The following is a 26327-nucleotide window of genomic DNA, read 5'->3' as shown; positions in this document are numbered from 1 at the left end:
TAGAAATCCAAATCTCTTAAAATCTGAGTCTGTATAATACACACCCTGCTCTAGGCACTGCAATAACCACTGCTTATTGGGTGTGCTCTTCTTAGGCTAAGCATCACCAGCAGATGCAGTCACACGTGATGTGGTAACCCCACACACTTTATGTCTGCTGCAAACTTCAAACATACCCAGTGGTCCAGAACAAAACACCCTTTTTGCCCTCTCTTCCATCACGTGCTCACCAGCACACCCTCTTGGGGGCTGGATGCCTCTGGCCACCAGAAATGTCTCATGTGCTGGGGCTCTCTGAGGTGCCTGTCCCATGAAGACTGGGCCAGGCAGTGTCCTGAGAAGTGGCCGTGGCAGAGATCTCCAAAGTCCTACATCAGTAATGCAGAGTTCATCAATACCCCCATACCTCAAAGACCCTCACCAAGGAAGGGCAGAGACCACATTCTGGGGTTCCACCTCAGCCTCCAGCTAAGACTGCTGCATCATCCAGAGAACTGACTGGGACAGAGCAACACCAGGAGACTCACCTCTAACAAAAAAGTACCTTGAGAACACTTAAAAACACTTTCTAATACTTTGTAACACCTTTAGGCATTGTTGATGCTCCAAAGCACTAACATTTCCAAAGTGCATTTCTAAAAAGGCTGTAGCATTTTTCTTTTAAAGCATCAAGGTTAGAACAGCTCAGTTGCTGTAGCCTCACACCACTGTTTTTCATTAATATCTTCCCCAAATTCTGTTCATCAGCTAAACCATCCCTCAGCAAATCTACAGAAAAGGCCTGCCTGATGTTTGGCATCCACTGGCAGTTTTAGGGGTGAAAAGATACAAGCTCAGCTTGAGTTCTCTCCCCTGGATGTTCTCCCAGCCACTGCTTTTAGTCACCTCCTCACACCGGAATAAGTTCCCACCTCTAAGCAGTCTAGCCCAGCAGCAAACAGCACCAGTGGCTACATCCAAGTTAATCTGTGGCTTTGCAAGGCACAGGCAGGAGCTGGGCCATGCCAGCCTGTCCTTGAGAGTGGCAGCACCAGGGAGTGAGATGCCAGCAGATGACACAGGCCTGTGTGTTAGACACTGCTGCCTCCAGGCACACAGCGATTGAAGATTTCACTTTAAGAAGCATTTCTGTAAAGTTTGCAGAATAAAAACAAATTCACCTCTCCTTTTATGCTAGAAGAGCTTCTGCTGCACAGCTGATGAAAGGCAAAAAGTCTTCAGCTCTATGGTTATTAATGCCAGCAAATATGGCTGAAAAAATATACAGGGCTCATATTCATTCCTTGTAGCTTGTATTACCTATTAGAACTATAATGGTATTGAAGTGATGTTCTCCATTTACATTGGCCCTAGCATTTTACCTCGAGTACAAATGCTCAGCTATCAAAATGCAGTGCTCAAAATGAATATGAAGGTGCCATCTTTACTCAGCCACCTTTCAGAGCACTAGCACTGGGTCGCTAATGCTATTTAGAAATGCTTCTCAGGGTAATTGGTACAGCTCTTCTTACTCAAGTGCTGTGCTTTAATCTTTTCACTCCATAATCTCAGCCACAGAAATATTTGTATTTTCAGAACATAAAGCACAATAAATCGAGAGTGAAGTTTCTGTTTGATTCTGAGTATTGAAAGCATTTCAATAGCACCTGCAGGCTGAGCTGACATCTTGCCAATTGTTTTGCAATCTTGCTTGATTATAGGCAAAGCAACAGATAAGTAAAAGAGAAACTGCAGAGCAGTAACCCCGGGACTGCTTTTGTAAATAAACAAAGGATATAATTTTAAAAATATACATTTATATCTTTCCTCAAAAAGGGGTTGTGGTTGGGCTTATGCTTGTTTCTGCTGAAACAGATTGTACACTTGTTTACTAGTAAAAGAAAAATTAGGATCTTTGCCCTTTAGTTATTAAAATCAGGTATACTGAATCATACATGTATATGTTTAGATATGCACGTACACTTGTGTGTTACAACAGTGATTCCCTCCCTTTTCTATCTCATAAGCTAATTTACTCTGAAGCATTTTGTTCAACCATTTTCAAAACAACTCACGTTCTCACTCATATCTCTTCTAAACTTGCTGTTCCAGCAAGGAGCACTGCACAGACAGGTGCCCCTTCTTCCAAGGAGCTCTGCTGAATTCCAGTCCCTTATTTTTGAAATCATGGGGCCTACAAAATGACAGTCTAGGGTCATATTTTGCATGACAAATTACATTTCATGCCCTGAGGCCAGAGCATTTGTGAGTCAGGAAAAAGCCCACAAATCAATGTTAAAAAACGTGGCTTAGCAGTGACCAAGCTGCAGAACTAAAGATGGGACATATCCCTGTACCACCAGCATTCCTCTGCAGAGCTTCACAAACACAACTCACATAAAGGAAAGGAGCTGCCCACAAGTCTTCTCCACCACTTTTTAGGTTGATAGACCTTACAGTGTTTGAAAAGAGGGATGTTTGGAGGTCTTTATCTCATGTAAACTACCAGGTTTGACTCTCCAGTCCTGCAAAATAAATCTGAACTTACCTTTATTCCTTGGAGAGTAACACTGAAGTTAATAGGATTGTAAACACAAAATAGAAATCCTCTAAAAGGCCTGCATGGGATAGGAAAATAATCTGCCTTGAAGGAACCTACACTTGTAGGAAATCTAAATCTCCCAGTGGATATCTGTTTAGATGACATTGGTAACATTGTCCATACCTTTTAATGCATAGATTCTGCCTTTTAAGATTCTGTCTTTTATTCTGCACCCAAAACCAAAGTCACTCCTATTGTGAAGGACCAGCCACCAAAGAATGACACACACAGCCATGACAGCCAGGTGCACAAACAAACTAAACATATCAGTCTAGGGGACAGGAATATTATGGGTCATGATAAATAGGCAGATCAAGCTCTATATTTTCTGTAAGTATTTACCTTAGCCACTGCTGGCAGGTGCTGAGCCAGCCATCAGTATGCAAAGCACAGATCTAACACTGTGAAGTTTTCAGTGTGGATGTTGTAGGACCTCTTTGGGGCCACGAAAAGCAAAGTCTGAGTGTTTAACAAAGATGCTCATAACAAGCTCAATTGACAGGCTTATTTAAGGCTTCAGCCTTTCATTCCAAACCCTTCCAGCTGTCACAACTGTCACATCAGCAGCAGGCTAATGTTTATTATGTTCTGGGTAATAAATCAGGGCCTAAAAGGAGAATTCTTGTATTTGCTTAGTCATTTTCTCTTGTCCAGAGGGAAGGAATTAGGTATAGAATTAGCTTCTGAAGTGGGTCTCTTTTATTAGCAACTCAGATGTAACACTAGCCACCTGCAAAAAGAATGCTAAAGGTGTTCACCCAAACTGCGTGTTCCAAAGAATCTGATCTCCCATTGCTTAACACCTCTGGGATGAACAAAATCTTACATCCTAATTTTTAAAACTGACTGTTCTCTCATTGTAGGGATACATACACACACACACACAAATATTAATTAGGTTTCAGTCCAACTAGCGTACGTCTTAGTTCTACATCCTATATCCACATACGGGCTGTCTTTTGCAGTGAAGAAATATAATATATATTTCTTTATGCTTAACCTTGTAGGTTAGAAGAACCAGAATTTGTTGAAATGTATTTGCATTTGCAGATTTCCCTCATCCAAAGGCCTCTTCCATGCAAAAAGATTCAAGGACATGTAGATTTATGAATCAAAGGATTGTCCTCTCAGTATGTAATTAGGCAGGGGAAATTGAAGTCACTGAGCAGCATAAGAAATGGCCAGTACACAGTTCTGAAACAGTATGACAGCTTTGCTTTTTTTCTCTTATCATCTTCTAACAACAGCCTTACAGTGCACAACTGAATCCACTTCTGTGCTGGTCCATTTACTGTTCTACTTTTAATATTTAAGGCTTTACTTATCTAGTCACAGCTCCTGTTCACTGCTGATTTAAACACACCAGAAAGTAAAATGAGGTGTGCAACACTCCACTGGCATGGGCCCTAGTCTGCTGGTCTTCAAGGGACAAAGCCAGAAGACTTTTATCTTCCTTAGAGATATCACTTGAAAAATCAAATACAGCTTAAGATGAGGTGCACATCTCATCTTAGAAATAAGTGGGGTTTTTGTTTGTTTGTTTTTTAATACCAAGAGAAGTTTCCAGTTAAATACATTAGGTTCACAAACAAGCATAAAATAAAGAAAAAGGTGATGCCTCTCTTCCTTGAGACCCAAACATACACACTTGGTGCAACTTTACTTGGAAAGACGTTGAAGGTGTGGTCTCAGTCACATCTCAAACATGACAAGGTGTTTGTCATTTCAGCTGCTATCAGCATACAGAAATTAGTGAGTGGCTAACTTTTGCTTTTCATTTTAACTAAATCCACTCTTCTATATTTCAAAAGCAGCTTCTGATTTAAGAGAGAAGCCAAGTGGTTTCCATTGTGACCCTAAGAATAACTCCGTTGGCCAGAGCATGGTGCTAATCACACCAGGGTTATGGGTCCAATCCCCCTATGGGCCATTCACTTAAGAGTTGGACTCACTGGATCCTTGTGACTCCCTTCCAACTCTTGAGTATTCTGTGATTTGGAAACTGATCCCATTGCTGTGCTCTTCAGTTCACTCACTCCACTACATGTAACAAGGTGATGTCACTATCCACCTTAACATGGTATCACATATCCACTGACACCCGAGCAGTGACCACACATGGCCTGTAAGAACTCATTTTGCACACCTTCGTAACCCGCCACTTGCTTCTCTGCCAGGAAGGAGGACAAAACCCATTATGCTGAACCAGCTTTAGTCAGGACAATGTGAGACTACACTGAAGGTAACATGATGTGTCACCTTACTGATGCGAGCTGCAGTGTCATTAGCAGCTAACCAGTTCTCATAATCCTTAAAACCACTGTGGATTACTAATGCTTTTCTTTTTCTAAAGCTACGAGTGACCTATAGAATGCCAGACACTCACGTTTTCTAAAAATACCACCAATGTAAGCTGGACAGCAGAGATTATGTTACAGGGCTTTTTTCAAGGTCACTTGCAAGATCTATGCTTGCAAGATCCATGGCGTTAGTATCCTGCATTTCAGTTTTGTCATTGACAGCATCCTGCGTTTTGCAAAAAATCACCAGCAACCATGCTTGCCTGTCAGCTCCAAATAGTAATAAATTACACTCCCAGAAAGAAGTCTCGTATTCTTTTTCTCACCTCTGATCAGCATTCTGAAGGGAAGGAAAACAGTCATTGCAATAGAAATTACTTCTTTGTTCACAGAGTGCTTTGTCAAATACAATGCACTCCACCTCTCCTCTCAGGCCTCATATCTGAATGCTAGTGCTTCCATTTTATGATTCAAGAAATAGTATACACTAGCTGCAGTCATTTCTCTGATGGGGGACGAAGAAAATCAATAAATGCACATTCCCGATGGAAACCCACAAACATAGGGACAAGCAAAATACAAACCTCCCCCTTCCTAAGAAATTACCTTTACTAATTTTATATAATCAGCACTTACCAAAGGTTACAGCTACAATGCTGCTTACTTTACCCATCTGCTGAAGAAATCCCATGATTTACTGCTGCAGACCTGCCTCAGTTTCTTCCTGAGCCAGCCAGTCACTATGATCTGCATCCTTATATAGCAGATAACGTTAGCTGTAACCAGTTATATTTGTCTTTATCTTGTGAGAGGTTTGTGTGCAAAGAATTTAAATTAAAACAGAGATTTGTCTTCTTAATTGTTTATATCATTGCAGCCTCTGACCAGCAACATAACCCCCTGCTGTAAAAGTAACTGTACCCATACTGTCATCCCCACATTTTCTAAAATGCAATTATTAATTGCATGCATTAATTGGTGTATTAATTCAGCATCTTAAGGCATTATTAACTTAATGTATTATTAACTTAATATACCCAAATCTGAGGGGGACACAAGAAGTGGCATACAAAGCCCATGCCTTCCTCCCTCGTGAAAATGGTGAGTATTCCAAATAAAGTTATTCCAAAGGGATAAAAATATATGTCCATTCATTCTCTTCACCTTTGCATGTAAAACTGCTGTAAGTATTTTCATTAAACAGCTGGGAGCACACAATGATCACACTACTGTGGAAAAAAGTAAAAGACTTCTGTTTCAAGGCATTTGGTGACAAAAGGGTAGATTATACCGTTGACATAGAAGTAAATAATTTCGAACTACTAGTAACATTTGTAATACTGCTGATAATAAGGCCATGGGATTTGGAATAACAATGAACAACGCAATCTGTTGTTGCATGCTCAACATCCTGCATGTGTATTTTACAAAATTTTAATGAAAGAAAGTATCTTTTGAATAATGTAGCATGAAAAAGAGGCTGAGAGGAGACCCTACTACTCATTACAACCTGTAAGGTTGTAATGGTAATAGGTGAGCAATAATGTAATAATGCAAGGTGATCTTGGTCTCCTCTCCAAGGTAAGGAGTAACAATATAAGAGGAAATGGCCTCAAGTTGTGCCAGGGGAGGTTTAGATTGGGTATAAGGAAAACCTTCTTCACCAAAATGGTTGTCAAGCTTTCGAACAGGCTGCCCAGGGAAGTGGTTAAATCACCACTCCTGGAGGTATTTAAAAGATGTATGGATGTGATTCTTACAGCCATGGTTTAGTGGTGGACTTGGCAGTGCTGGGTTAATGCTTGGACTCAGTGACCTTAAGGGTCTTTTCCAACCTAAACAATTCTATGATGATGTGAGTGCAGAGTCTAAGGATGTATCACCTCTGCATTGTTTCACAAGCATTTGCTGTATTATATATACACTACACCTATACTAAACATGGGATGCCCAAAGCATCAGAAATTTCCCAGAAACTCTGTGGCAATTCCTCCATATTCTTTAGCAAATCACTTATGTTACATCATGCCTTATGAAATGTTAACTGCAGCTTTATGAAAAGCTTGCCACCTCTTCTGATTACAATACTTGCTCTTTCTGAAAGACTAGAACTTGCAAAGCAATGAAAAAATGTTACATTTAACTTCCTTTACTATCCTGGTTTATTAGGTTAGATTTATCAGGGTCAAATTCTCTAGCTTCACAAGGGCTGAGTGAGCATCTTCAATTTCATAGTGGAAAACAGCAACTCCCATTATAGCTGGTAGCATCTACTTCTTATTTTACATGAGACTGGACTATTCAAAACAGCTCATCCACCATGTCATAAAACTTCATAATAAATTTCACTATCTATAAAATGTTGATTAGTCATGCAGCAGTCTGTAATAAAATCCCATAAATCCCACAAAGCTGCACCCTGCTGATTTATATTGCACTTAACAGAGAAAAAAGAGCCTGATATACAACTTCATGCTTTATTGTTGCATTATTGCCACACTGACAATTACAGAAAATTTCTTTTGCAGCTATTTCAAAATTACATCTGAACATCTCCTGTGCTTATATGCTATTGCAACATATTTTAAAAGTATCAATAACCATCAGTAAGAAATCCAGTTCACCAGTTATGATTATTTTGGACAAGGTAATGCTTTGGGGTAAGGACATCTATGTTATAAACATGGATACCTCTCACCCATATATAGTATGCTTTCATACAGAGACATTTTCTAATCATGTAAGAATTCCTGCACTCTAAAAGCCACAAAAGCTATCTTAAGAGCCATACTTCATTGTACAAACTTACATATCTATCTAAGTAATCAAAGACAAAAATCAGGTATTGTCTATATATGCTGTATATATTGCATTAACAACCAGGAGCAGTAGTTTGTAATTCAAAAGCATCCATGCTCCTAAATTTTACTGTCAGAATGGAGATGTGGTGTGGCTTTCAAAACCATTTATACCTATTACAAGACATGGAGCAGAGGTACCCAGCCCCACCTCACCATGTGCCTTTACAATGAGGTTTAGTTTTCCACTGCAGTCAGGGGAGCCAAGAGTGATCCAGCTCATCCTGAAAGACCCTTCCCTCTGGTCAATGATGCCATACCTAAACTCTGCTGACTGTCCTGACTGCACCCCCACTGACTACAGCAGGCTGTAGACACTGCTTCAGACGCAGGCACAGCAGGAGGCAGAGCTGGATCCCACCCAGCTCTCCCTCAGGCCAGCAGGTGCCAGAAGTGACTGCGATGATCTGCTCCATTGCTGACACAGCACACAGACAGCCACACCTGCACCGTCACCCGCCTCCTGTCCCGAGTCTGCAAACATCCCTGCCAGCAAATCACCTCCTGCACAGATTCCAAGAGGCTCCAACAACGCTACCCTTATGCATGAGTTTCTCAGGTGTGAAGCACCTGCACACTCATGAGCAGCTACAAACAAGGCTTCTGCTGCTCCAGCATCAGAAACAGAAAGCAGCTTTGAAAAGCTACACGTATTCTAACAGAATAAGTCTTACCAACAACACTCGTTCCTTAAGGCAAGTATGGTTTCTAATCAAATTGAAAATAAGGAACTGCATATATAGATTGTACACCCTTCCTTGGGTCTAGGATAAATATGTCCATGCATATAATTCGCAAAACATCATTTCCATTTCAAGCCGATGAAGAGATGGAAACGTCAGGTCCGTTACACCCACACAAAGTGAGTTACTCCACTTGTGAAATGGGCCGTATTTGCCATTATTTTGTTGTTGTTGTTTTAAATCATATACTCAGGAAATAATTATTAAATCTGTAGAAATTTTTAAAAATAATAATTTTTAAACTTTCCTCACTGTTTTTTAACCATAAATGAACTGGTAAAGCCCCAAGTGACCCTAAAATTTCACTGATTTGCCAGGTGAATGGCTGCAGCATTAGCTCCCACTTTTTTTTAACATCATTAGAAACTTTATAAACCTGGAGGGTACCAAAGGCTGTATTGTATTTGTCATCAGTTAAAAACAGAAGGACACTTTAAAATAGGTAGAATGTATAAATTTTTTTCCTGGTTTTTACAGAGGTGAGTTATGGAACGAAATTGATAGAGCTATGTGATTTTGAACTGAAAAATCAAATTATTTAATTATGTGGTAAAAATAAAACAATTGCTCAATTTGCAAATAACTTTCTTTTTACTCCCTCATATCATTACTGTCCTTCAGAATAAGAAGACTAGGAAAAAATACAATGTGCCAAAGAGGCTGGATCATAAACATATTTGCTAATCATATCTATTAATTTAAAAAGATGATCTCGAATTCTAAATTAAAAAAAGTAAACCGATTTTTCACCAACTTATTTTAAGTTCAATACGGAGGGTCATGAACTACTTCAGCCTGTTATTGGAATGTGAAATCATCACCTCAAAAATACAGCCCCCAGTGAGACCCATGAGATTACAAATGAGTTGTCTACAGCAGCAGTGTTCTTGTAATTCTGATTTCTCCCTCCTTCCATACCCACAGACCACCAGAGGGAAAAATCTCAGCAAGACTGTGAGAGTGCAAAGGGGTGTAAAGAAGATTCAGCTGGATCTCTGCCCACTTGAGAATGTATGGGGGCCCTTTCATCATCTCCTTGGTTGAATCCAGAGGACACTGGGGTGTAACTCTGCAGGATGCTGAAGGCTGCAAGGTCTCTAAATAATAAAGACAACTGCTGACTTCTGTCTCAACACACACAACAAACTCCCTCCAGACAGTAAAGGTACCAGGACAAAAGGGCTGTTCTTCCTTACTGGCTTAGCATAAAAACTACATTAATTATCTGCTACTGTGAGTACACAACTAAAAGTACAATTTTTAAGCTCATTAATCATATTATTCATACTAAAGTTTTTATCTTGACAATAAGAAAATCTTATAAAAAACAGCCCTGATCAGCAAATACTCGATACAGAATTTTCCATCTGGGCTAACAACTGAACAATGTCTTCATTCTTATTAACCCTTGAGAATTAAAGTAAAAGAAACAGCATATTATTTTAGATGTCAATTTTACAGATTTGACAGTGTGAATCCTAAAGGGTTTTTGTCTTCTCTTGAAAACTCATTCACCGAGAGCAGTTTGGCAGAGATCCTGACGAGGAGCTCATTTGCGAGGCTGGTGGATGTGCTGTTTGACATGCTGGGGGTGAGGAAGCTTTTCCACAGAAGGATGTGGTTTCTGATGAGCCACCTGAGCCGCAGCTGGAGGGAAGTCCTTATCACCCTGTTGGAAGAACACAGCAGGAAAAATTTAAGGAATCTTAAAAATGTACTTTCCAGTTCAAACTGGAGTAAAGTTCTAAAAAAATGTGAAAATCAGATGGAAAACAGTGTTGCGTGTTACATTGGACTCCCCGTGAACACATTATATATTATAAAGTATCTTAATGTGACACTAGAGGGAAAAAAATCCATATATTCCTATCTTCAAATGTGTTTGGTTTTCAAAAAGCCACTAGAAAGAACAAACTATTTTAAAAGTAAGTTAAGGCAGTAGGAAAAATACCTGCACAAAAAGCCTGCTGTAGGAATCAGAACTGTAGAATGGCCTAGGTTGGAAGGAACCTTAAAGATCACCCAGTTCCAACACAGTGCCATGGGCAGGAACATCTTCCACTAGACCAGGTCGCTCAGGACTCCATCCAACCTGGGCAACCTGTTCCAGTGCCTCACCACCTCCACAGTAAAAAATCTTTCTTAACATCTGATCTAAACTTACTCTTTTAGTCTGAATCCACTCCCCCTAGTCCTGCCATTCCATGCTTTTGTAATGATACTGTCTTTCCTGTAGGCTCCCTTCAGGTAATGGAGGGCTGCAGTTAAGTCACCTCAAAGCCTTCTCTTTTCCAGGCTAAACAATGCCAGGTCTTTAGGAAGAAAGAAGGACCTAAAATTACTTATGACTCAGATCTTAGAGATGGCTGGCTTTTAAGTTTAACCTGCTCTTTTAACCAGATCTGCTAGTGTTAGCTCTCAGGTGCTGCTGTTGGGCAGTCTCATCCCAGGTGTAACCCATATGTCACCTATTTACCATTGCCATTTCTAGGGTCAGTCCCAGGAGGCTTTCAAAAGGCAACAGGAAACAAATACTATCAGTGCTCAGTGACAGGGGGACAATAGCACCACAACTTCCCCCTTCAGAAAGTGGGACAAACCTATCACATGCCAGAAAGTCTGAGCGTTCCATCAGTTCACAGGACAACAATCTTACACTGCTTTGTTTTGCTTTTGTTTTAATCTCTATCTTAACTTTTTTTTTTCTCTACTCCAACTTGCTTCCAATTTTCAAAGATCTGTTCTCCTCAGACTCAACATTTTCTACCTCCTCTGCCCTGATGCTGCCAATTGCCCATTCCTTATGGGCTAAGGAAAAAGGCATCATCTCACTCTTTCCACCTATGGGATCCGGCACAACTACACATCTTACTGTAAGCCACACTATAAATCCTAGTGATGTAAGGTAACCATCACATAAAGCCATAATAAAAACCCTGCCACAATGCACAAATTACTGATCACATGATTAATGGGTAGCTAATACTAAGGATTTACAGGTCCTGCCTGCTCCTAAAGTCCAGGGAATAACACTCTGAATCCCAAGTACCTCCAGGCACATATGGCAGCTGAAACACACTATCTTCAAGCATGTATCCTTACAGGCAGGAGGGTTTCTCCTCATCACAGACCAAGCTACAGCAGCACCTTAATATGCAGCTGCTTCCAAAAGAAATGAATACAGTAATATCTATCTTAGATATAAAAAGATGATCTAATAAACTTAAAGTGCTAAAATTCAAAGAAAAATGGTGGAAATAATTTCAATTAATAATTTCAATTTCACACAAACCCAGAAAGAATGCTCAAAGGGCCTTACATGAATATAGGAAACACAAAGCTTCTCCTCACAAAAGAGAAAGGGGTATAAAAAAAGATTAATTTTGGTCTGATTGGCAGTAATTCTGAAAAGCTTACAGTACTTTTGCTATGATTGAGAGAAATTAACTGATAATCTTACCCTAGCAATGACACCGGAGATGAACACCGCTGGCTTAGGTGGGCTGAAAAAAATAAGAGGGATTATTTGTACTGTTATTTAGAAGGTAAGAATGAAAAGGAAATCACACATACAATGAAAAAAAAAAAAGGAAAAAAAAAAGAAAAAAAAAAAAGAAAAAAAAAAGAAAAAAAAGTGGCATTTTTTGAAATTGATTAATGTTTCAAATAAACAAAACAAATTTCCTCTTCAAATGATTATTGCCTTAGTAGTACTGCAGCCAAAACCAGACCTGTAGGTTTTGGCTGCTACAACTTCACATTGATTGTGACAGCAGTAAGAGGCTAGTCCAACAATACTGCTTCTTAAAGCTGAGTCTTTGTTTGCGTTGGTTTCTTAATCCTCAAATTTTATACATAAACTGCCAGCAGTACTTTAGGCTTAACTTATTTGTATTGCACAATGAAAACTGTAACTGGACTAAAGTCACTGCTGTGTTAGAGAATAAAACAAATTTCAAGTTTCAATTCTGTCAATTGAATGAATGAGGATTCTGAGTCTCAGGAAGAGCAACACTCTCTACTTTAAATCACAGATTTTCAAGCAGGTAGTCTACTCTATTACAAGAAAAAGAAATGTGTCTGTAATGAAGCAAATACTAAAAAACACAAAGCAAAGCTTTTCCTGGTTTCTCATTTGCAGACCCTCCATCCACACCAACAGGAACAGACTCTCCACAGCCTGAGTTTATGAAGTTTGGTCAGCACAGCCATTGTGGATCACTGATCTCCTGAAGTGACCACCTCTGCCTGGAGGCCACAGCACAGTCACGTCCAAGTGCTCGCCCTGCTGGCATTTCCAGTGTCTGGGTTACAGACACTCAGCAATCTCAGTGACCCCATGGCAAGTAAAACCACACATCTGCATGGAGTCTGCAGAAGGATGAGACCCAGAGCTCCAGCAAATCTCCACAATAATTCTCCTGTAAGAAAACCACATGACCTGAGGCACTGCAAAGGGAAGCAGAGTGCGGAGGTGAAGGTGTCCCTTCCCCTGAGAACATCTGTAACTGAGGACTCAGAGCAGGTGGTTCATTAATCTGGACCACAAGAAGGGTTTTACACTGAGATGTTCTACACTCTCACGAGGGTGGAACAACACAAAGCACACACAAATCAAATTACTTATTAGAGGAATGATAGTGATTACTATGATGCACTTTACAACTACACAGCTTGTAAAATTTATTAACATGATGATCTGTGAAGTTAAGATAACAGGCAGCACAGTATTAGACTTGATATAATGAACTCATAAATATTTCCTGAGCCTGTTTAAGTCCCAGTATTGCTACTCAGTCTCTGAATAGCCTGGTTATTTAACAAGGCTCAGCATCCCTCATAGAAATTTTTTAAAAAGTCAGAACGAGAAAGACAAGGTTAGAAAAAAAAGGAAAAAGGAAGAGAGTTCTGCTCTAAAATACTTCCATGGAAGAGTAACAGTGATACTTCCTGCAATGAGAAATAACATTTTGATAGTTATATTTGACATTTTCAATCCAATTTTCTGTCAGTAAAAACTAATAACAAGCAAAGATCAATAGCAAAACACTTCCATTTCATTCTAATTGTAGTGAGCCAATTAGTATGTTACAGTCTGCATGAGACTTCCTGGATGCTGAGTAACTAACTCAAAGACATAACTCTGACTGAGAAAATACAGATGTACTGCAGTGGCTCAAGGTACAATTCACACAAACCATGACTTTATAAAGGAAATGAACATTTAAATGGGGGTAAAAAAAAAAAAGTATTGCAATTTATTCTTCAACTATACAAGGAATCTGGCTTTAGTCACACTCAAAGAAACTCTTTTTTGCTTGACATTGTATTATTAACAATACTGGATAGTGAAAAAGTCAAATCAGATGAATTTTTTAAATATTCCTAACATGACCTTTCAATGTTCATTATGCTTGGATGATGCGTGAAATTCAAATCAATGTTTCCCCAACAGAGCCTGTATTTGCTGAATGTGCCATGAGCTCTTCACCAACCACCACACTGTATTACCTGCTGTGTGGTTCATAATTCTTGCTTTAAAAAGAAGTGCAATGCTCCATGGTTTTGGCCAAAAGTGACAACCAGAAAGAATCTCTTGCATAATGTTAATTTCAAACACATCTTTTACCACTGCAAGTTGCAAAATCTTCTCAGGAACCCCGGTCTCCTCTTGAAATGTCATGCTATTAATATTTGAAGGACCCAAACTGGCATGTGTTAAGTCTCCCAAATACATTATAGAGCTGGATAGAGTTAGAATTTTTTGGCAGATTTCTGTACTTATTTTAACTTAATTGTATGTTCTTTTGTCTCAGGAATTAGGCTGAAGATCCTGTAAACATCAATGTCACTTTCAGGTAAGCTAAAATCCAGTCTGAGGTTTATGCTTCAGGTAGTACTTCAGAAGCAGCTAGCACATCGTTGTAAAGAAGACAGAAGTCAGCAGTACCATTTTCCTAGTAAAAACTCTATTCTTCAGACACAAAGCATTTATCTTGAGCACTATCACGACATAACATATTCAGCCTTGTTGGTATGCAATGGGTTCTGTGACTGCCTTTAGTTACACTGCCTTGGAAACAGGACAGATTCGGGCTCTCCCACCGGTGTGTGGTAGGCACCAAAACACCTCACTCAGGGGTTCACGTGGCACATTCTAGGACAGTGCTGACACGGAGGGAACAACCTAACAGGAAATTAGAATTGCAAAACGTATCTACTCCCAGATGCAGCTGGAACGGTTTTCTCCTTGACTTTCTCTCTTGTTTGCCATATCCATGGATTTTTGACTGGACTCTTCCTGCTTTATACTAGGTTTCCAGCTTTTTAAATGGAAGAACTAATGGGAATGCTGACCCAGCTTCCAGCTCAGGTGCCTCTACCCTCCATCCACAAATATCTTGCAGAAACCCTGGCATTTGTTTCTGGCTGCCCCAAGTTTCCATGATCAGCTGCAGGTGCACACGGTAATGAGGCTTCACCTCTCTATTTAACTCGTTAAACAGGCAAAATGCTTTGCTCCTACAGACGACATGGCCTAACAGGAAGCTCATTTCCATATATTAATTATCCTGTAGCAGGGAAAAAGACAGAAAGCTGGCCAAAATAAGAATGATTAAGCGTGTCAGTATTTATGTCCTATGTCAAGCCGCTGGGTTTCCTTACATTTTTACCAGATTACATTGTTCCAGAAAAAAATCTTAAAAAAATTAACATTATTCATTATCTTTGATGATCTATAGAACCAGAACCAGGCCAGAGCATATATAATCACACATCTGTACTAATGAAGAATTCAACAGATCAGAGAAAGGCCTGGATAATCAGTCACTGATTCATGCTTTAATTTCATTGCTAATGAGAGAAATCTTTCCACAGATGAACTTTGTCATAATAAATTCAATCTCTACTGCCAGACTCCCAAACCATGGGCTTCTGTGGACCCAGATTAGCTGCCAGGACCATAACTCTGTAATTGCACTCTGAGACATCTACTGGGATTGCAGTGTTGCAACATCACTCATTATCTTTCCCAAGAACCTCCTGAAAATAGAAACAAAAATGGAGAATAGGCACAGACTATCACTGCTACATCTGTAAAATGCTTTTAAGTGCTTTAAATTCTATTGGTGTTTTATGCAAAGCACAACTGACATTTCCAGTATTTTGTAAGCTGTGATGGCTGTTCTGAGGATATACTTAATCTGATGAAAATCGGTTTGACAGATGTTGTTTTCAAGATGTAACATTCCTTTGTCTAGGCATCAGTAAACAAGAAAGCAAAAAAAAAATTATTTTCTGACAAAAACTATTTTGTGTGTATATATATATAAAAATATATATATATGTGCTTTACAGCTATTTAATGCATACATTTATTTAAAGTTAATTAATAGCCACAGCTGATACTGTGTAAGGAGCACAGTTTTGTGTTTGCCAAGACTGGTTAGTGTTTGTGTCAACACTTGCAGAGCAAATCCTTATTTTGTTATAACATATGGAGAGAAAGAACACATCTGTTAAGATCTAAGCATTCAGAGAACTTACCCTGATTTTACATGTGCGATGCTGCACCTGTTTAACATCAGATTCTCTACTGGATTCATTTATCCTGACTGTTCAAATAGAATAAAGATTTCTATTATTTCATAACACTTAGCTTGAATAAGGTCTTTATCTGACATGGAAGGTAAATCACAAAGAAGATGAAATAACTCAAAGAGATCATTAACTAGATGAAATGAGGGATTAATAATACTAAAATCTTATGCCTTCACCTTAGAGGGATTGGTTGAACTGAAGTATGACAGACATCCTGTAAAGACAAACACGGTGACACAGGAGTTACTGTGAAATCTCCTAGAGGCCACAGAACACACATAGGGCAGATGAGCATTTATCTGACTCCATTAAAAGAGAGAAACTGACTAACTGATTAGTTTTCTAATTTAACAGGGAAATTTATAGCAAACTGTATATATCTATAAAGACAGCGAATGTGCGCACATACGTGCAGAGGCTGCGCATGTACACACGCAGAGATTGCACAAATTCACTGCTCTTTCAGAATGGTTCCAAATGTGGAAAAAGGCAGAGTACATGGCCGTGGTGGGTTGAACACTTGCAGCCACTCTGGCGTTCGGAGCACCCAAATTGCCTACTGCATCCCTTACCTGATGGGATGGATTGGATCTAATGCTGGCTTCTAGCAGCAGTTTGAACACCAGAACCAATCTGGAGGAAGGACTGTGAGCACTGCTCACACTGCAATCCAAACCAAAGGGCTCCATTCAGAGTTGAGAAAACCAGGAAACACCCCATGCATAAGCATCATTCCTGTCCACATGAACATAAAAGCTCCTAAAATGGGAAACAGGTCCCATTGCAGCCAGACAGTGCAGCAGGTGTGTGCCTCATGCACACTGGTGATCAGAAAAAACAAAATAACGTATCAAGGCAAAGAAAGAAGGAGAAAAAGCAATAGTAAGAATAGTACCTCATAGTATACCTCAATCAAAATATGGTACTCAGGCAAGGAACACCGTAAGTGCAGAACTAGAGCAAACACTATAGATGGAAAAAATAGCTGAGAGAGCACAAAGAATGCACATAAGGAGAGAGCTAAGAACTATTAGCATATGGTGTACAGAGGAGTAAGTAATATTGCTCTCATTTACCTTCTTTACAGTGTAAATAGAAAGTGACACTTGCAGAAGACTACATTTAAAACTATTGACAGCAGATACCTTTAAAATAGAATTAAATGTAGAACCTCCTGAAAATAAGGCATCAATCTCGTAATTTCCACTATGCCAACATTCAAAACAGGTTAGTCTACTTTAAAGAGGACAAAACTACATGGATGCAAAGTTTTTGTTAGATGGGATGATTTCCATTATGTTAAACTAATCTTCTAGTTGGAATGATTCATATTTATGATTAAAGAATGGGAATGATTAATATTTATCTTTTAATATTCGTGGTAATTAATGGTATGTCTTATCACTGGTGATCACCTTTTGCTCTTTTAAGTAAGCCTGGCAAACAGATAAAGTACTTCACCATTTTTAACTATCCAAGAATAACGCTGGAGTTTGTAACTTGGTGTTTCCTTGTTTTAATCAAATCATCCAGTGGCACATACTGCAACTCATAGTTGGCTTATAGCTCCGGAGAGCAAAGGAGCAATTTCTGTGACAAGCATGGAGAAAGAAGGAATTCCTGCAAACCAAAGAGATCACAACACAGAACCTGGAGCTGCACCCAGCTCCCCGACCCTTCAGGCAAAGGCAGCACACAGACAGCATACCCTTGTCTCTCCAGCACCCCAAAAGAGCAGGAACTTGAAATGAGAGCAGAACCTTCCACTGATCAGCTTGCCTTTATTTCCCTGCTCATTTCCAAATAAACACTATTCACTTTCCTCCCTATTAGCTTAGGCAGGCAAAATGAAAATCATATATGAAATACTATGATCTGCAGTTACTCATTGATTCCCCCAACTGCTCCCTAATGAGACCAAGTTTTGTAGGTTTCTACTTCTTCCTGGCATGATATTCACACACAGAAGGTTCCCCAAGTATTCTGAGCAGAATTTCCTTTTCAGTCAACAAAACTTCATACCTTAATCCTGCCCTTCTATCTCTGCAATTGAAAGTATTGTTCCCAGTTGTTCGAATTATCCGGCTTAATCTTCAAGGTTGTTTGGGAATTTTTATTTTCTGTTTATGAAACATGAACATTAACTAGTCGTAGTCTCCATCTAATGCTTCTCTAAAGATGTCCAGATATGTCATTACAGGGGGGCTTATTTGAATTTACAGAGTTGCCCTTTGATTTTGGCATTGTCTGCAAAAATAAATTCCAAGATTATTAAAACCACACTGAGATGATTAAAATCACACTTCTCAGCAACAGAATAAAACTAACAAGCACCCTGCTCATCAGCTTGCTTGAAATAATTTCCCGCTGGTTATAATACGTTTAGGTTATTAATTTTCTGGACAGGAAAGTAATAATTAGTCTGACTGACTACCAGAGGGAAATGTTTTAACTGATTGCATGGGGACATACTGTATCTGATATTCTATAAAAATTTACTGTGTTGAGATCATTTATCTGACAGAGCTTGCAGATCTTTAAGATCATCCACAGGATGGCACTGTTGAACCTCAGAGTCTCCTGTAGGCAAAGTAGGGAACACCCTCAAAAACATCCAGGTGCTGCAGCAAATACGAAAACAAGTAAAAAGCAGTACTTCCCCTTGATGACAAATCTTGACAAAACACAGTACACACATAAAAACACACGAAATTCTTACACAAACCTACTGACACTACTTAGGGATACAATGTTCTTGTCTGTGTGCCCCGATACACCCCCAAGAGAATGAAATGCCCTATCAGAAAATTTTAATTACTATTTGTTTTGCTATTCACATACAAGCAAATTGGGTGTCCTGATCTTTTAATGAGGTGGTAAATGACTGGCCATTACATTTAATAGAAACTGATTGGCATTCATTATTCTTACATTCACTATTAAGGCATTGCAGCATATGGCCTGATTAATCTCACCAGCCTCTCATTTATCTTTGGTTTTAGTTCATGTATAACCCATAAAAGGAAATTATTTAAGAAGGAGATCCACCATCTCTTATCTATATTGTTGTACATGATATTGCTATCAGAGAATAAATTTCTCTTTCATGCTGTCTTCTGATCACAAAATGAAGATTTAAGTATTTCACCTTTTCCACATACTCAGAGGATTTAGAAAGAGTCTGCAATTTTCCAGCTGCTAGTTGATTTATAAAGGTTCCACCCTGTTATTGCAGTATCTCCATTAGCTCTTAGTGAACACCAATGACCAACTTCTCACATACAGCAACTGCAGCATTAGCCCACTTAATAATCTATAACTACTTAACTGTGGAAAAAAGAGAGGTATGAAAACTGACACAAAGTAGTGCTTAAATGGTGATGCAACTCAAAGGAAACTCTAAAATAAGTAATGAAACAGGGCAGACTTTAAGCATTTGCAAAATTACCAAAGACTGTGGTTCAAAAGGGAGAGAAGACCAAATCTTCCATGTGTTTGTCAGGTGCTGAAGTGCATCCCCATTTATGTTCCCATGACAGCAATGCACTTGACATGCAGCGAATATCGTGACCACGGGTATGCACTGCAGTGTCTTAGCTACAGGGACATACGAGCTAGTTGTGGCACTGTTGTACTCCTCTACCTCTCAGCAGATGAAAGATGGGAGTGCAACTGGAAGAACAGCTTGATGCTGTACTAGGAATACAGGATGCCAGTGCCATGAGGATAGCACAAGAAGGTAGAAGGTGAGAAGGTGAAAGCCTTGTAATTTCTGCCCAGGTGAAGCTCTGTTGGTCTCAGAGCCCACAGCAGTGGCCCAAGATTTCCCAACCTTTCCTGTAAAGAGTTCATGACCTGAATCTTGCTTTCCAATGTTTCACAGTATTAATCATTCAGTAGATGCACACCTTTCACTCTCCTACTGCTTTGAGCAATTGTACTATCACTTGTTATTATCCCCAAAACCACTGCAGACATGAAGTCAAACATGCAGGCATCTGCACATGCATAAACACTACATCACTTTCCACAGCCATGCAGCTGTTGTGAGGAACCTTCTCAGCCCATTTTTACACGGTGCATTCTGAATGGTTTCCATTCCACAGTCGCACCCTACTGTTAACGTGAAGCTCTCCAAAGCAAACATCTCTGCACAAGAGGAAGTTCTTGACCATTTTTACAGGCCACTCCTGGAGAAGCTCTGAACATGATAAAGGATGCTGTGGGAAGGTCATGAAGAAACTCTGGTAATATCAGATCCCAGCAGAAGATTTTATAAGCCGACTGTTCTTGGCCAAAAACTTGCTTCAGTTCAAACCCTGCCAGTTATCGACACAATTTTCCCTATTCTCCAGTGGCAAATGGAGCCATAAATCATGTCATCCAGACACAGAAAATGTTCTTTAAGTATGCAATTTTATATTCAGAGCTCACACAGGAGGAACAGAAGATAGAATTAAGAAATGTTTTTAACTTAACAGCTTACTTTTAATAGCAAGAAACCCCCTGGTCCCTAATACACATAGCCCAGATAGGTTTTTACTGTGACACAAGACAAGGAACCAAGTTCTCTCAAAGGGACTCAGACGGGTGCATCTTTGTTTAAATGAACTTGGTGAAGTGTAATTGCTCCACACAGAAGGTGACCTCCACTGAGGAAGCAACCACTCGATTGCTCTACCATTACTATGCCTTGCTGAGAGGTGGCAGTTGGAAAGGAAGCATCATTTTCCATCTAGAAACACCCAGAACACTATCAGAACAGGCTGTTTCTTCCTCCATATTAATCTTAGGGGTTTAATCTGGAAGGTCAATATCAGATATTACTACAATCACCTGTGAAACTTCCACTGTCAGTGGGACTGGAACTTGGTGCCATGAAATGACACAGAAAATAACCTTGAGGAGATCAATAGCAATGGGATCCAAAGCATTGTAATCTGAAGGATGTCAAGGGGAGTTCTCAGACACTAACCTTTCACTCTGTGTGAAATAAATGTCTAGCTTTGTAAAGCAATAACAGAAGCCATGACAATTCAAATGGGTAACAGATCAATGTGCTTTTAAATCTGAATATAGTACCAAAGTAGTACCCATTCATTTCAATGGGATGTAGAAATCTTAAAGTAACTACAAACTCCTGAATGTCAATACCACCAGTGGTTTTTCTGTTAATCAAACAAGAATGACCACTAGTTTTCTAGTTCAATCTCTTAGATCTGCCGCTTCCTGGTGTTCTATTTGTTTGAATGGCTTTTAATTGCTTTAATAACAGCAAAAGAAATTAATTTCCTTAAAGAAGCACCATAGCATCTGCAGGATGGCAGCTGACCACCTGGCAGCATTACCTTCTACCACACAAAGCAGGGTTAGACTGCATTTTTTCTGTTTGTGATGCACACGTAGCTTTGCTTCTTCATTTTGCTCCTACAGAACAAACAGATCAGCCTTTCTGAGGAATGAAAATAAAACATACATACACAGTCTCAGCTGAGTTTACATTTATTAAGCAGTAGCAGTACTAGTGGTACTTTATGCTGTGAATTTGTACTAGTATTTTATGCTGGTCATTTCTATGCACAGCACAACAGAAAAGAACAAAGAAGCACTAAAAATTACTCATTTTGCTTCATCCACTACCTGCTGGGAGAGTTCTGGCTAGAGTACTGTCTGAAGCTACACTTCTGTACTTCTGGCTGAAGGGTGTCCTCAGCAAGAACACAGTTCTTCCAAAAGAGCTGCCTGGTGGCAGTACCTCTGGCCACTGTCTGGATGTTATAACAAGTGACAACATAATAATGGGAGCTGACTTAAGAAATCATTACCCACTCGGCTTTGAAAACTGTACCTATCCAAGTATCAGCTTAGGTTGGATTAGCAAAAATAATAATACCATTCCTCTGCACGCTTCAAAAACCTGTTTCTGTCAGCCTGTGTCTATTTGGACACAGAAACATTTTAATTAATGTCTTTTTATTTACTAATGAAGTGGGACACGCTTTGTAAAAGCCTATTAACATGCAAATGCAGAGATCTCTCATGATTCAGGTCATTTTTACTTTTGTGTAGTTCAGTGGAGTCCCAGGACATCAGTGTGAAGATTAATGAAAACATACACAACCACAATCAGATTTTCAAACAATCAGAAAGTGAAAATAGCAATTGTCACAATTACTGCAATATCTACCATACACAAAATCAATTTGTAAACACTAGTTTTCATAACTTTCCATAATGTGGTATGACTCACAGCTTATTCTTTTCAAATTTTCCCATTTGGAAGAAACATTTTGTAAATAGGAGCTATTTCTACTATGAAAACATATTTTCTATTATTTATCTCTTGGTTCCATTCCATTTTCTTATTTCCCCTCCCACCATTAAGACTCCCCAATATGCTGGGACACAGAGCTAAATGTGTGAATGCTGATTATTTTAAGAATTCAGTATAAAACACATCCCTGTTGAGTTTTCCTTACAAAAGCAAGTGGTTAGAGGGAGCTCAAGATCTGCAGGAGCAAGAACCATAGGAAATTTTTCAATGGTACTTTTTTGGCAGAGGGTACAGGGGAGGTAATGATCCAGTCCTTCTCTAACAGCCTTTTAGCCCCCAAGGACTTCATCCCAAACCAGTTGTTTCTGTGGTTGTTTTTAATAGCAACACATTAACTGCGCAACAGTGGCAAGTTAATCACCAAATATCACTGTTTATTTTGTATGAGGTGATGACTTTGGATAACATATTTCCAAAGTCAGTGCTTTCCTGAGAAAGCATCTCTGCAACTTGCAGCATAATCACTTCACATGTAAATACATCAGGAATTTGGAAGTTGTAGCAACCAAATTTTGCTGCAGGCTGGAGTGGAAGATGCTGCACTGCCTGATTCAGCTGAACTCTTCCGAATTCACATGATCTTAGACACAGCTCAAAACCTTTGCAACGAGAGGTCTTAAAAATACTTCAGAGGAACAACAGCACCAATTTGGATCGTATCGTTCATTCTTTTTTTTAAATCAAAGACTCAGGGAGAAGATATACTGCCCTGCTAAGTCAACACAGGAAGGGATACAGATGGTTATCCCACTTTCATCAGAAAAACGTATCATGAAAGAGTGCAAGACAGAGAGGAGAAATCTACTGACAGAAATGCATGTATCTGAGAAAGGTCTCAGATTCCATTAAGGCTCTACATTCTTGTTTGATATCTTAAAATACAGATAATCTTAAAAACCGAGCCCCTCAAAAAATCCAAGTTTTCATTTAATTGAAAAGTAAAGGCATTATTTGAATATTTTATTCAGAAGAGAGCTGCAAAACATAGAATAGCAAAGGTCAGCAGAACATAACAACGTTAGAAGTAGCAATTGTGTGTTCTGGGTGTCTATCTGTTGTCACTTCTTAGGCTCCCAGTGACTCTCAGAGCACCCACCCATGGCTGGTGCAAGTAAGTTATGAGGCCAAACTGCATTTCAGGCTGCTCAGACACAAAAAGCGGTGGTTCAACAAAAATCTATCCTCTGATAGGGGCTGAAAAATCGCCAAACACATGCAGTACTACAGATTTTTGGTAAGAACCTGATAGCTGTAACCTCAAAAAGCTCAAAGTAAGAACACAAAAAACCTAATTAATGTCTGAGATATTTATTGCTCCTACTTGTATTCACGTATACTCTTTCTTTACATTATATTCTGAGATCACATTTTATAAACTGATACATGCCAATTTTTTGGCAAACAAACAAGTTTGTGCACTCCTTTCACATCAAATGAATCCCATTCATTCTATGACCACAAAAAAAGCAAAAAGAGCAGGTGTAAAATGAATGTCCCTAATTTATCAAAAGGCCAAATAATTTTCTAATTTTCATCCTCCATGTTTATGGGAAAAAATTGTATCAACCAACATGGCATTCCTATTATTAACCTGAACTATCAAGAGAGGAGACAGATTCTCTTGTGTATTCTTGCTCTGAGTACTTTCTACTAGGACATTAAAATTGACAGAAGGGTATTGGGCTCCTGTCGTATTTATTTAAAATCTTCATACAGAAGAAGCCCATTGAGACATACCCTAGGCACCTAGATGACAGCAATGCTATTGCTGCTACATAATGGCTAGCTGCAAACTGAAGTTTAATTTCATTTTTGCTTATCAGAGAGATCTCTTCTAGCTACTTCCAGTTGTAAAGAAATGTAAATAAGAGACAACATCAACATTTTGTGATGCAACACGGAGAGGACAGTAGCACAAGCCAGAGTTCAGAAAAACATGATGCCATCATGCTATTTTATCTGTGAATGGAAGTAAGAAGTGAAGGGCCCATTCCTCCTAGGTTCCAGAGTTTTGTGAGTACTGGGCAGCAGTACAGCAGGACAGAAAACTGCAAGGAGAGGGAAAAGAAAGGGGGTTGGGAAGAGAAAAAAGAAAGGAAAAAAGAATATCCTCTCTTTTGCCAGTACTGCTGAATATGCATCAGGAAAAATTTCCTAAAACACAGTGGAAGTGTAAGCGCCTATGACAGTCTTGGATAAATTGGCAGGAGAGATATCCAAGGACAGGCTCCATGTCAAGCACAAGCTATCTTGTTTTGTAGACAATAGTAAGGCTAGAGAAAGCCCACGCAAAGACAGTGCAAGGGTACTGCTGATCTGCCTATGAAGTGCTCTGATGTAGGTACCCCAGGGGATCAGTGACAGGTTGCCATGCAGTTCCCACCTCACACAGACAAAGGGCTCAGCCATGACCATGTTAAGCATATGAAGGGACACAACACTGCTGCACAAATATTCTTTCTTCTCCCCACTTCGCGTGAGTGGGCTAAGTGTAATCACATGTATGCTGTTCCTCTCCACCCCAATTTTATAGTTGTGACATGGAGAAATGATCCAAGTGTGTTGTAGCCTATGCAGAGATGTGGAGCACTGCCATTCTTCTGAAAGACCATCAAAAGACCATCAAAAGGCATATTTGCATATGAAAAGCACCAATAAGCTATCGGCAGACATTTATGGGTTAATTTTGGTACCTCTGCTATTTCCTGAAGTCTAGTTTCCACACAGACCACTGGAGATCCTCAATCCTTTACGAATCAAAACGTTACAACTTCAAGATTTGAAAGAGGAAGGCCACAACTCTCCACAGCAGAAGAAAAATGCACGGAGAATTTCCCACTCTCTGTCTCTGCCTGTGCTGGCATGACACAAACTACACTCTGTGACAGAAAGCAACTACCTAGCATTATGTCAAAGGGAGAGCTATGATCGCCCTTGGAAGTGGAAGAAGTCATGTTGATTTTAACCTGCATTTGGTTTGCAGAGCTTCAAGCAACAGTCGGGTGTTAACACAGAATGGAAACACTCCAGAAAACACGAGCTAAGCCAATTCATTACTACAAAAGTCTGAAGTAATTCCTGTCTTCCTCTAGGTCTCACAGACTGGCAAGCAGCCCCTCATAACTTTCTCATAAATCACTCAATGCTCAGAAAGTTTCATTTTTTTATTTCACCAAATGTTCTCTCACTGTCACTCTTAGCACATGAAGCAATTTTATCAGCTGTTATCATTCCTTTTAGGTATGGTAATCTTGAGGAACAAATTAATTAAAAACTTAAATCAGACTGACAGGTGTGACTTCAGTAGCAGTTTTTTAATGGAAATGCGTATTTAGAACTTCAGGAAGGCTTGTAATTATTTCAGGTAGGTCAGGTTTTAGATCAAAGCAAAATATTAACATAGCAATAGGAAGGTGTAATTTGGTGATGTTTATGTCCTTGGAAAATCTAAGGAAGCCTACTCAGCACCTCAGCTATTGTGCACATAATGCAACAGTTTCAAATGCAGTTTGTAAACTTGAACTCTGGCTATTTTCATTATATACCCTGCTGCATTTTTCAAAGGACTTAGGCCTTCACAAATGTGACTGATTTAAACAGGAACACCTGGACCTCTGAAAACTGAGTGAAGAGTATTAAGAAGGGTACTCGCACTTGAGAAACCACTTCTGAATTTTCAGAAGAATGTGTGACTGAGCCTGCTGAACCACTATCACAGAAGCATGACAGAAGGGAAATATCTGATATAATTCTAAGGGAAAATATGAAAAGAATTTCAGCACAAATTAACACACAAACAGGACAGTGCAAAAGAGCTGGTTGTTCACCATCTCACATGTGCTTTTTTACTATTAACCATTTGGTTGTAATGACAAGGAAATATGGTATTGTGCAAATTGTGGACTTGAC

General features: G+C 39.4%; 1 protein-coding gene across 1 annotated transcript in view; it reads right to left on the bottom strand.

Moving 5' to 3' along the window:
• Window positions 1-7344: 7344 nt before the first annotated feature.
• The window catches only part of DAP (death associated protein), a 52829-nt gene continuing 33846 nt past the window's right edge, over window positions 7345-26327 (bottom strand). The window contains exons 3-4 of the mRNA XM_066326498.1: window positions 11943-11985; window positions 7345-10151 (exon numbers count right to left, since the gene is read on the bottom strand). Of these exons, the coding sequence (XP_066182595.1) occupies window positions 10032-10151; window positions 11943-11985 (163 nt within the window). The 3' untranslated portion in view covers window positions 7345-10031. The remainder of the gene's footprint in view (window positions 10152-11942; window positions 11986-26327) is intronic.

Source organism: Sylvia atricapilla, chromosome 1, assembly GCF_009819655.1.
Source record: "Sylvia atricapilla isolate bSylAtr1 chromosome 1, bSylAtr1.pri, whole genome shotgun sequence".
NCBI lineage: Eukaryota > Metazoa > Chordata > Aves > Passeriformes > Sylviidae > Sylvia > Sylvia atricapilla.
This window is presented reverse-complemented; position numbering and strand designations above follow the sequence as displayed.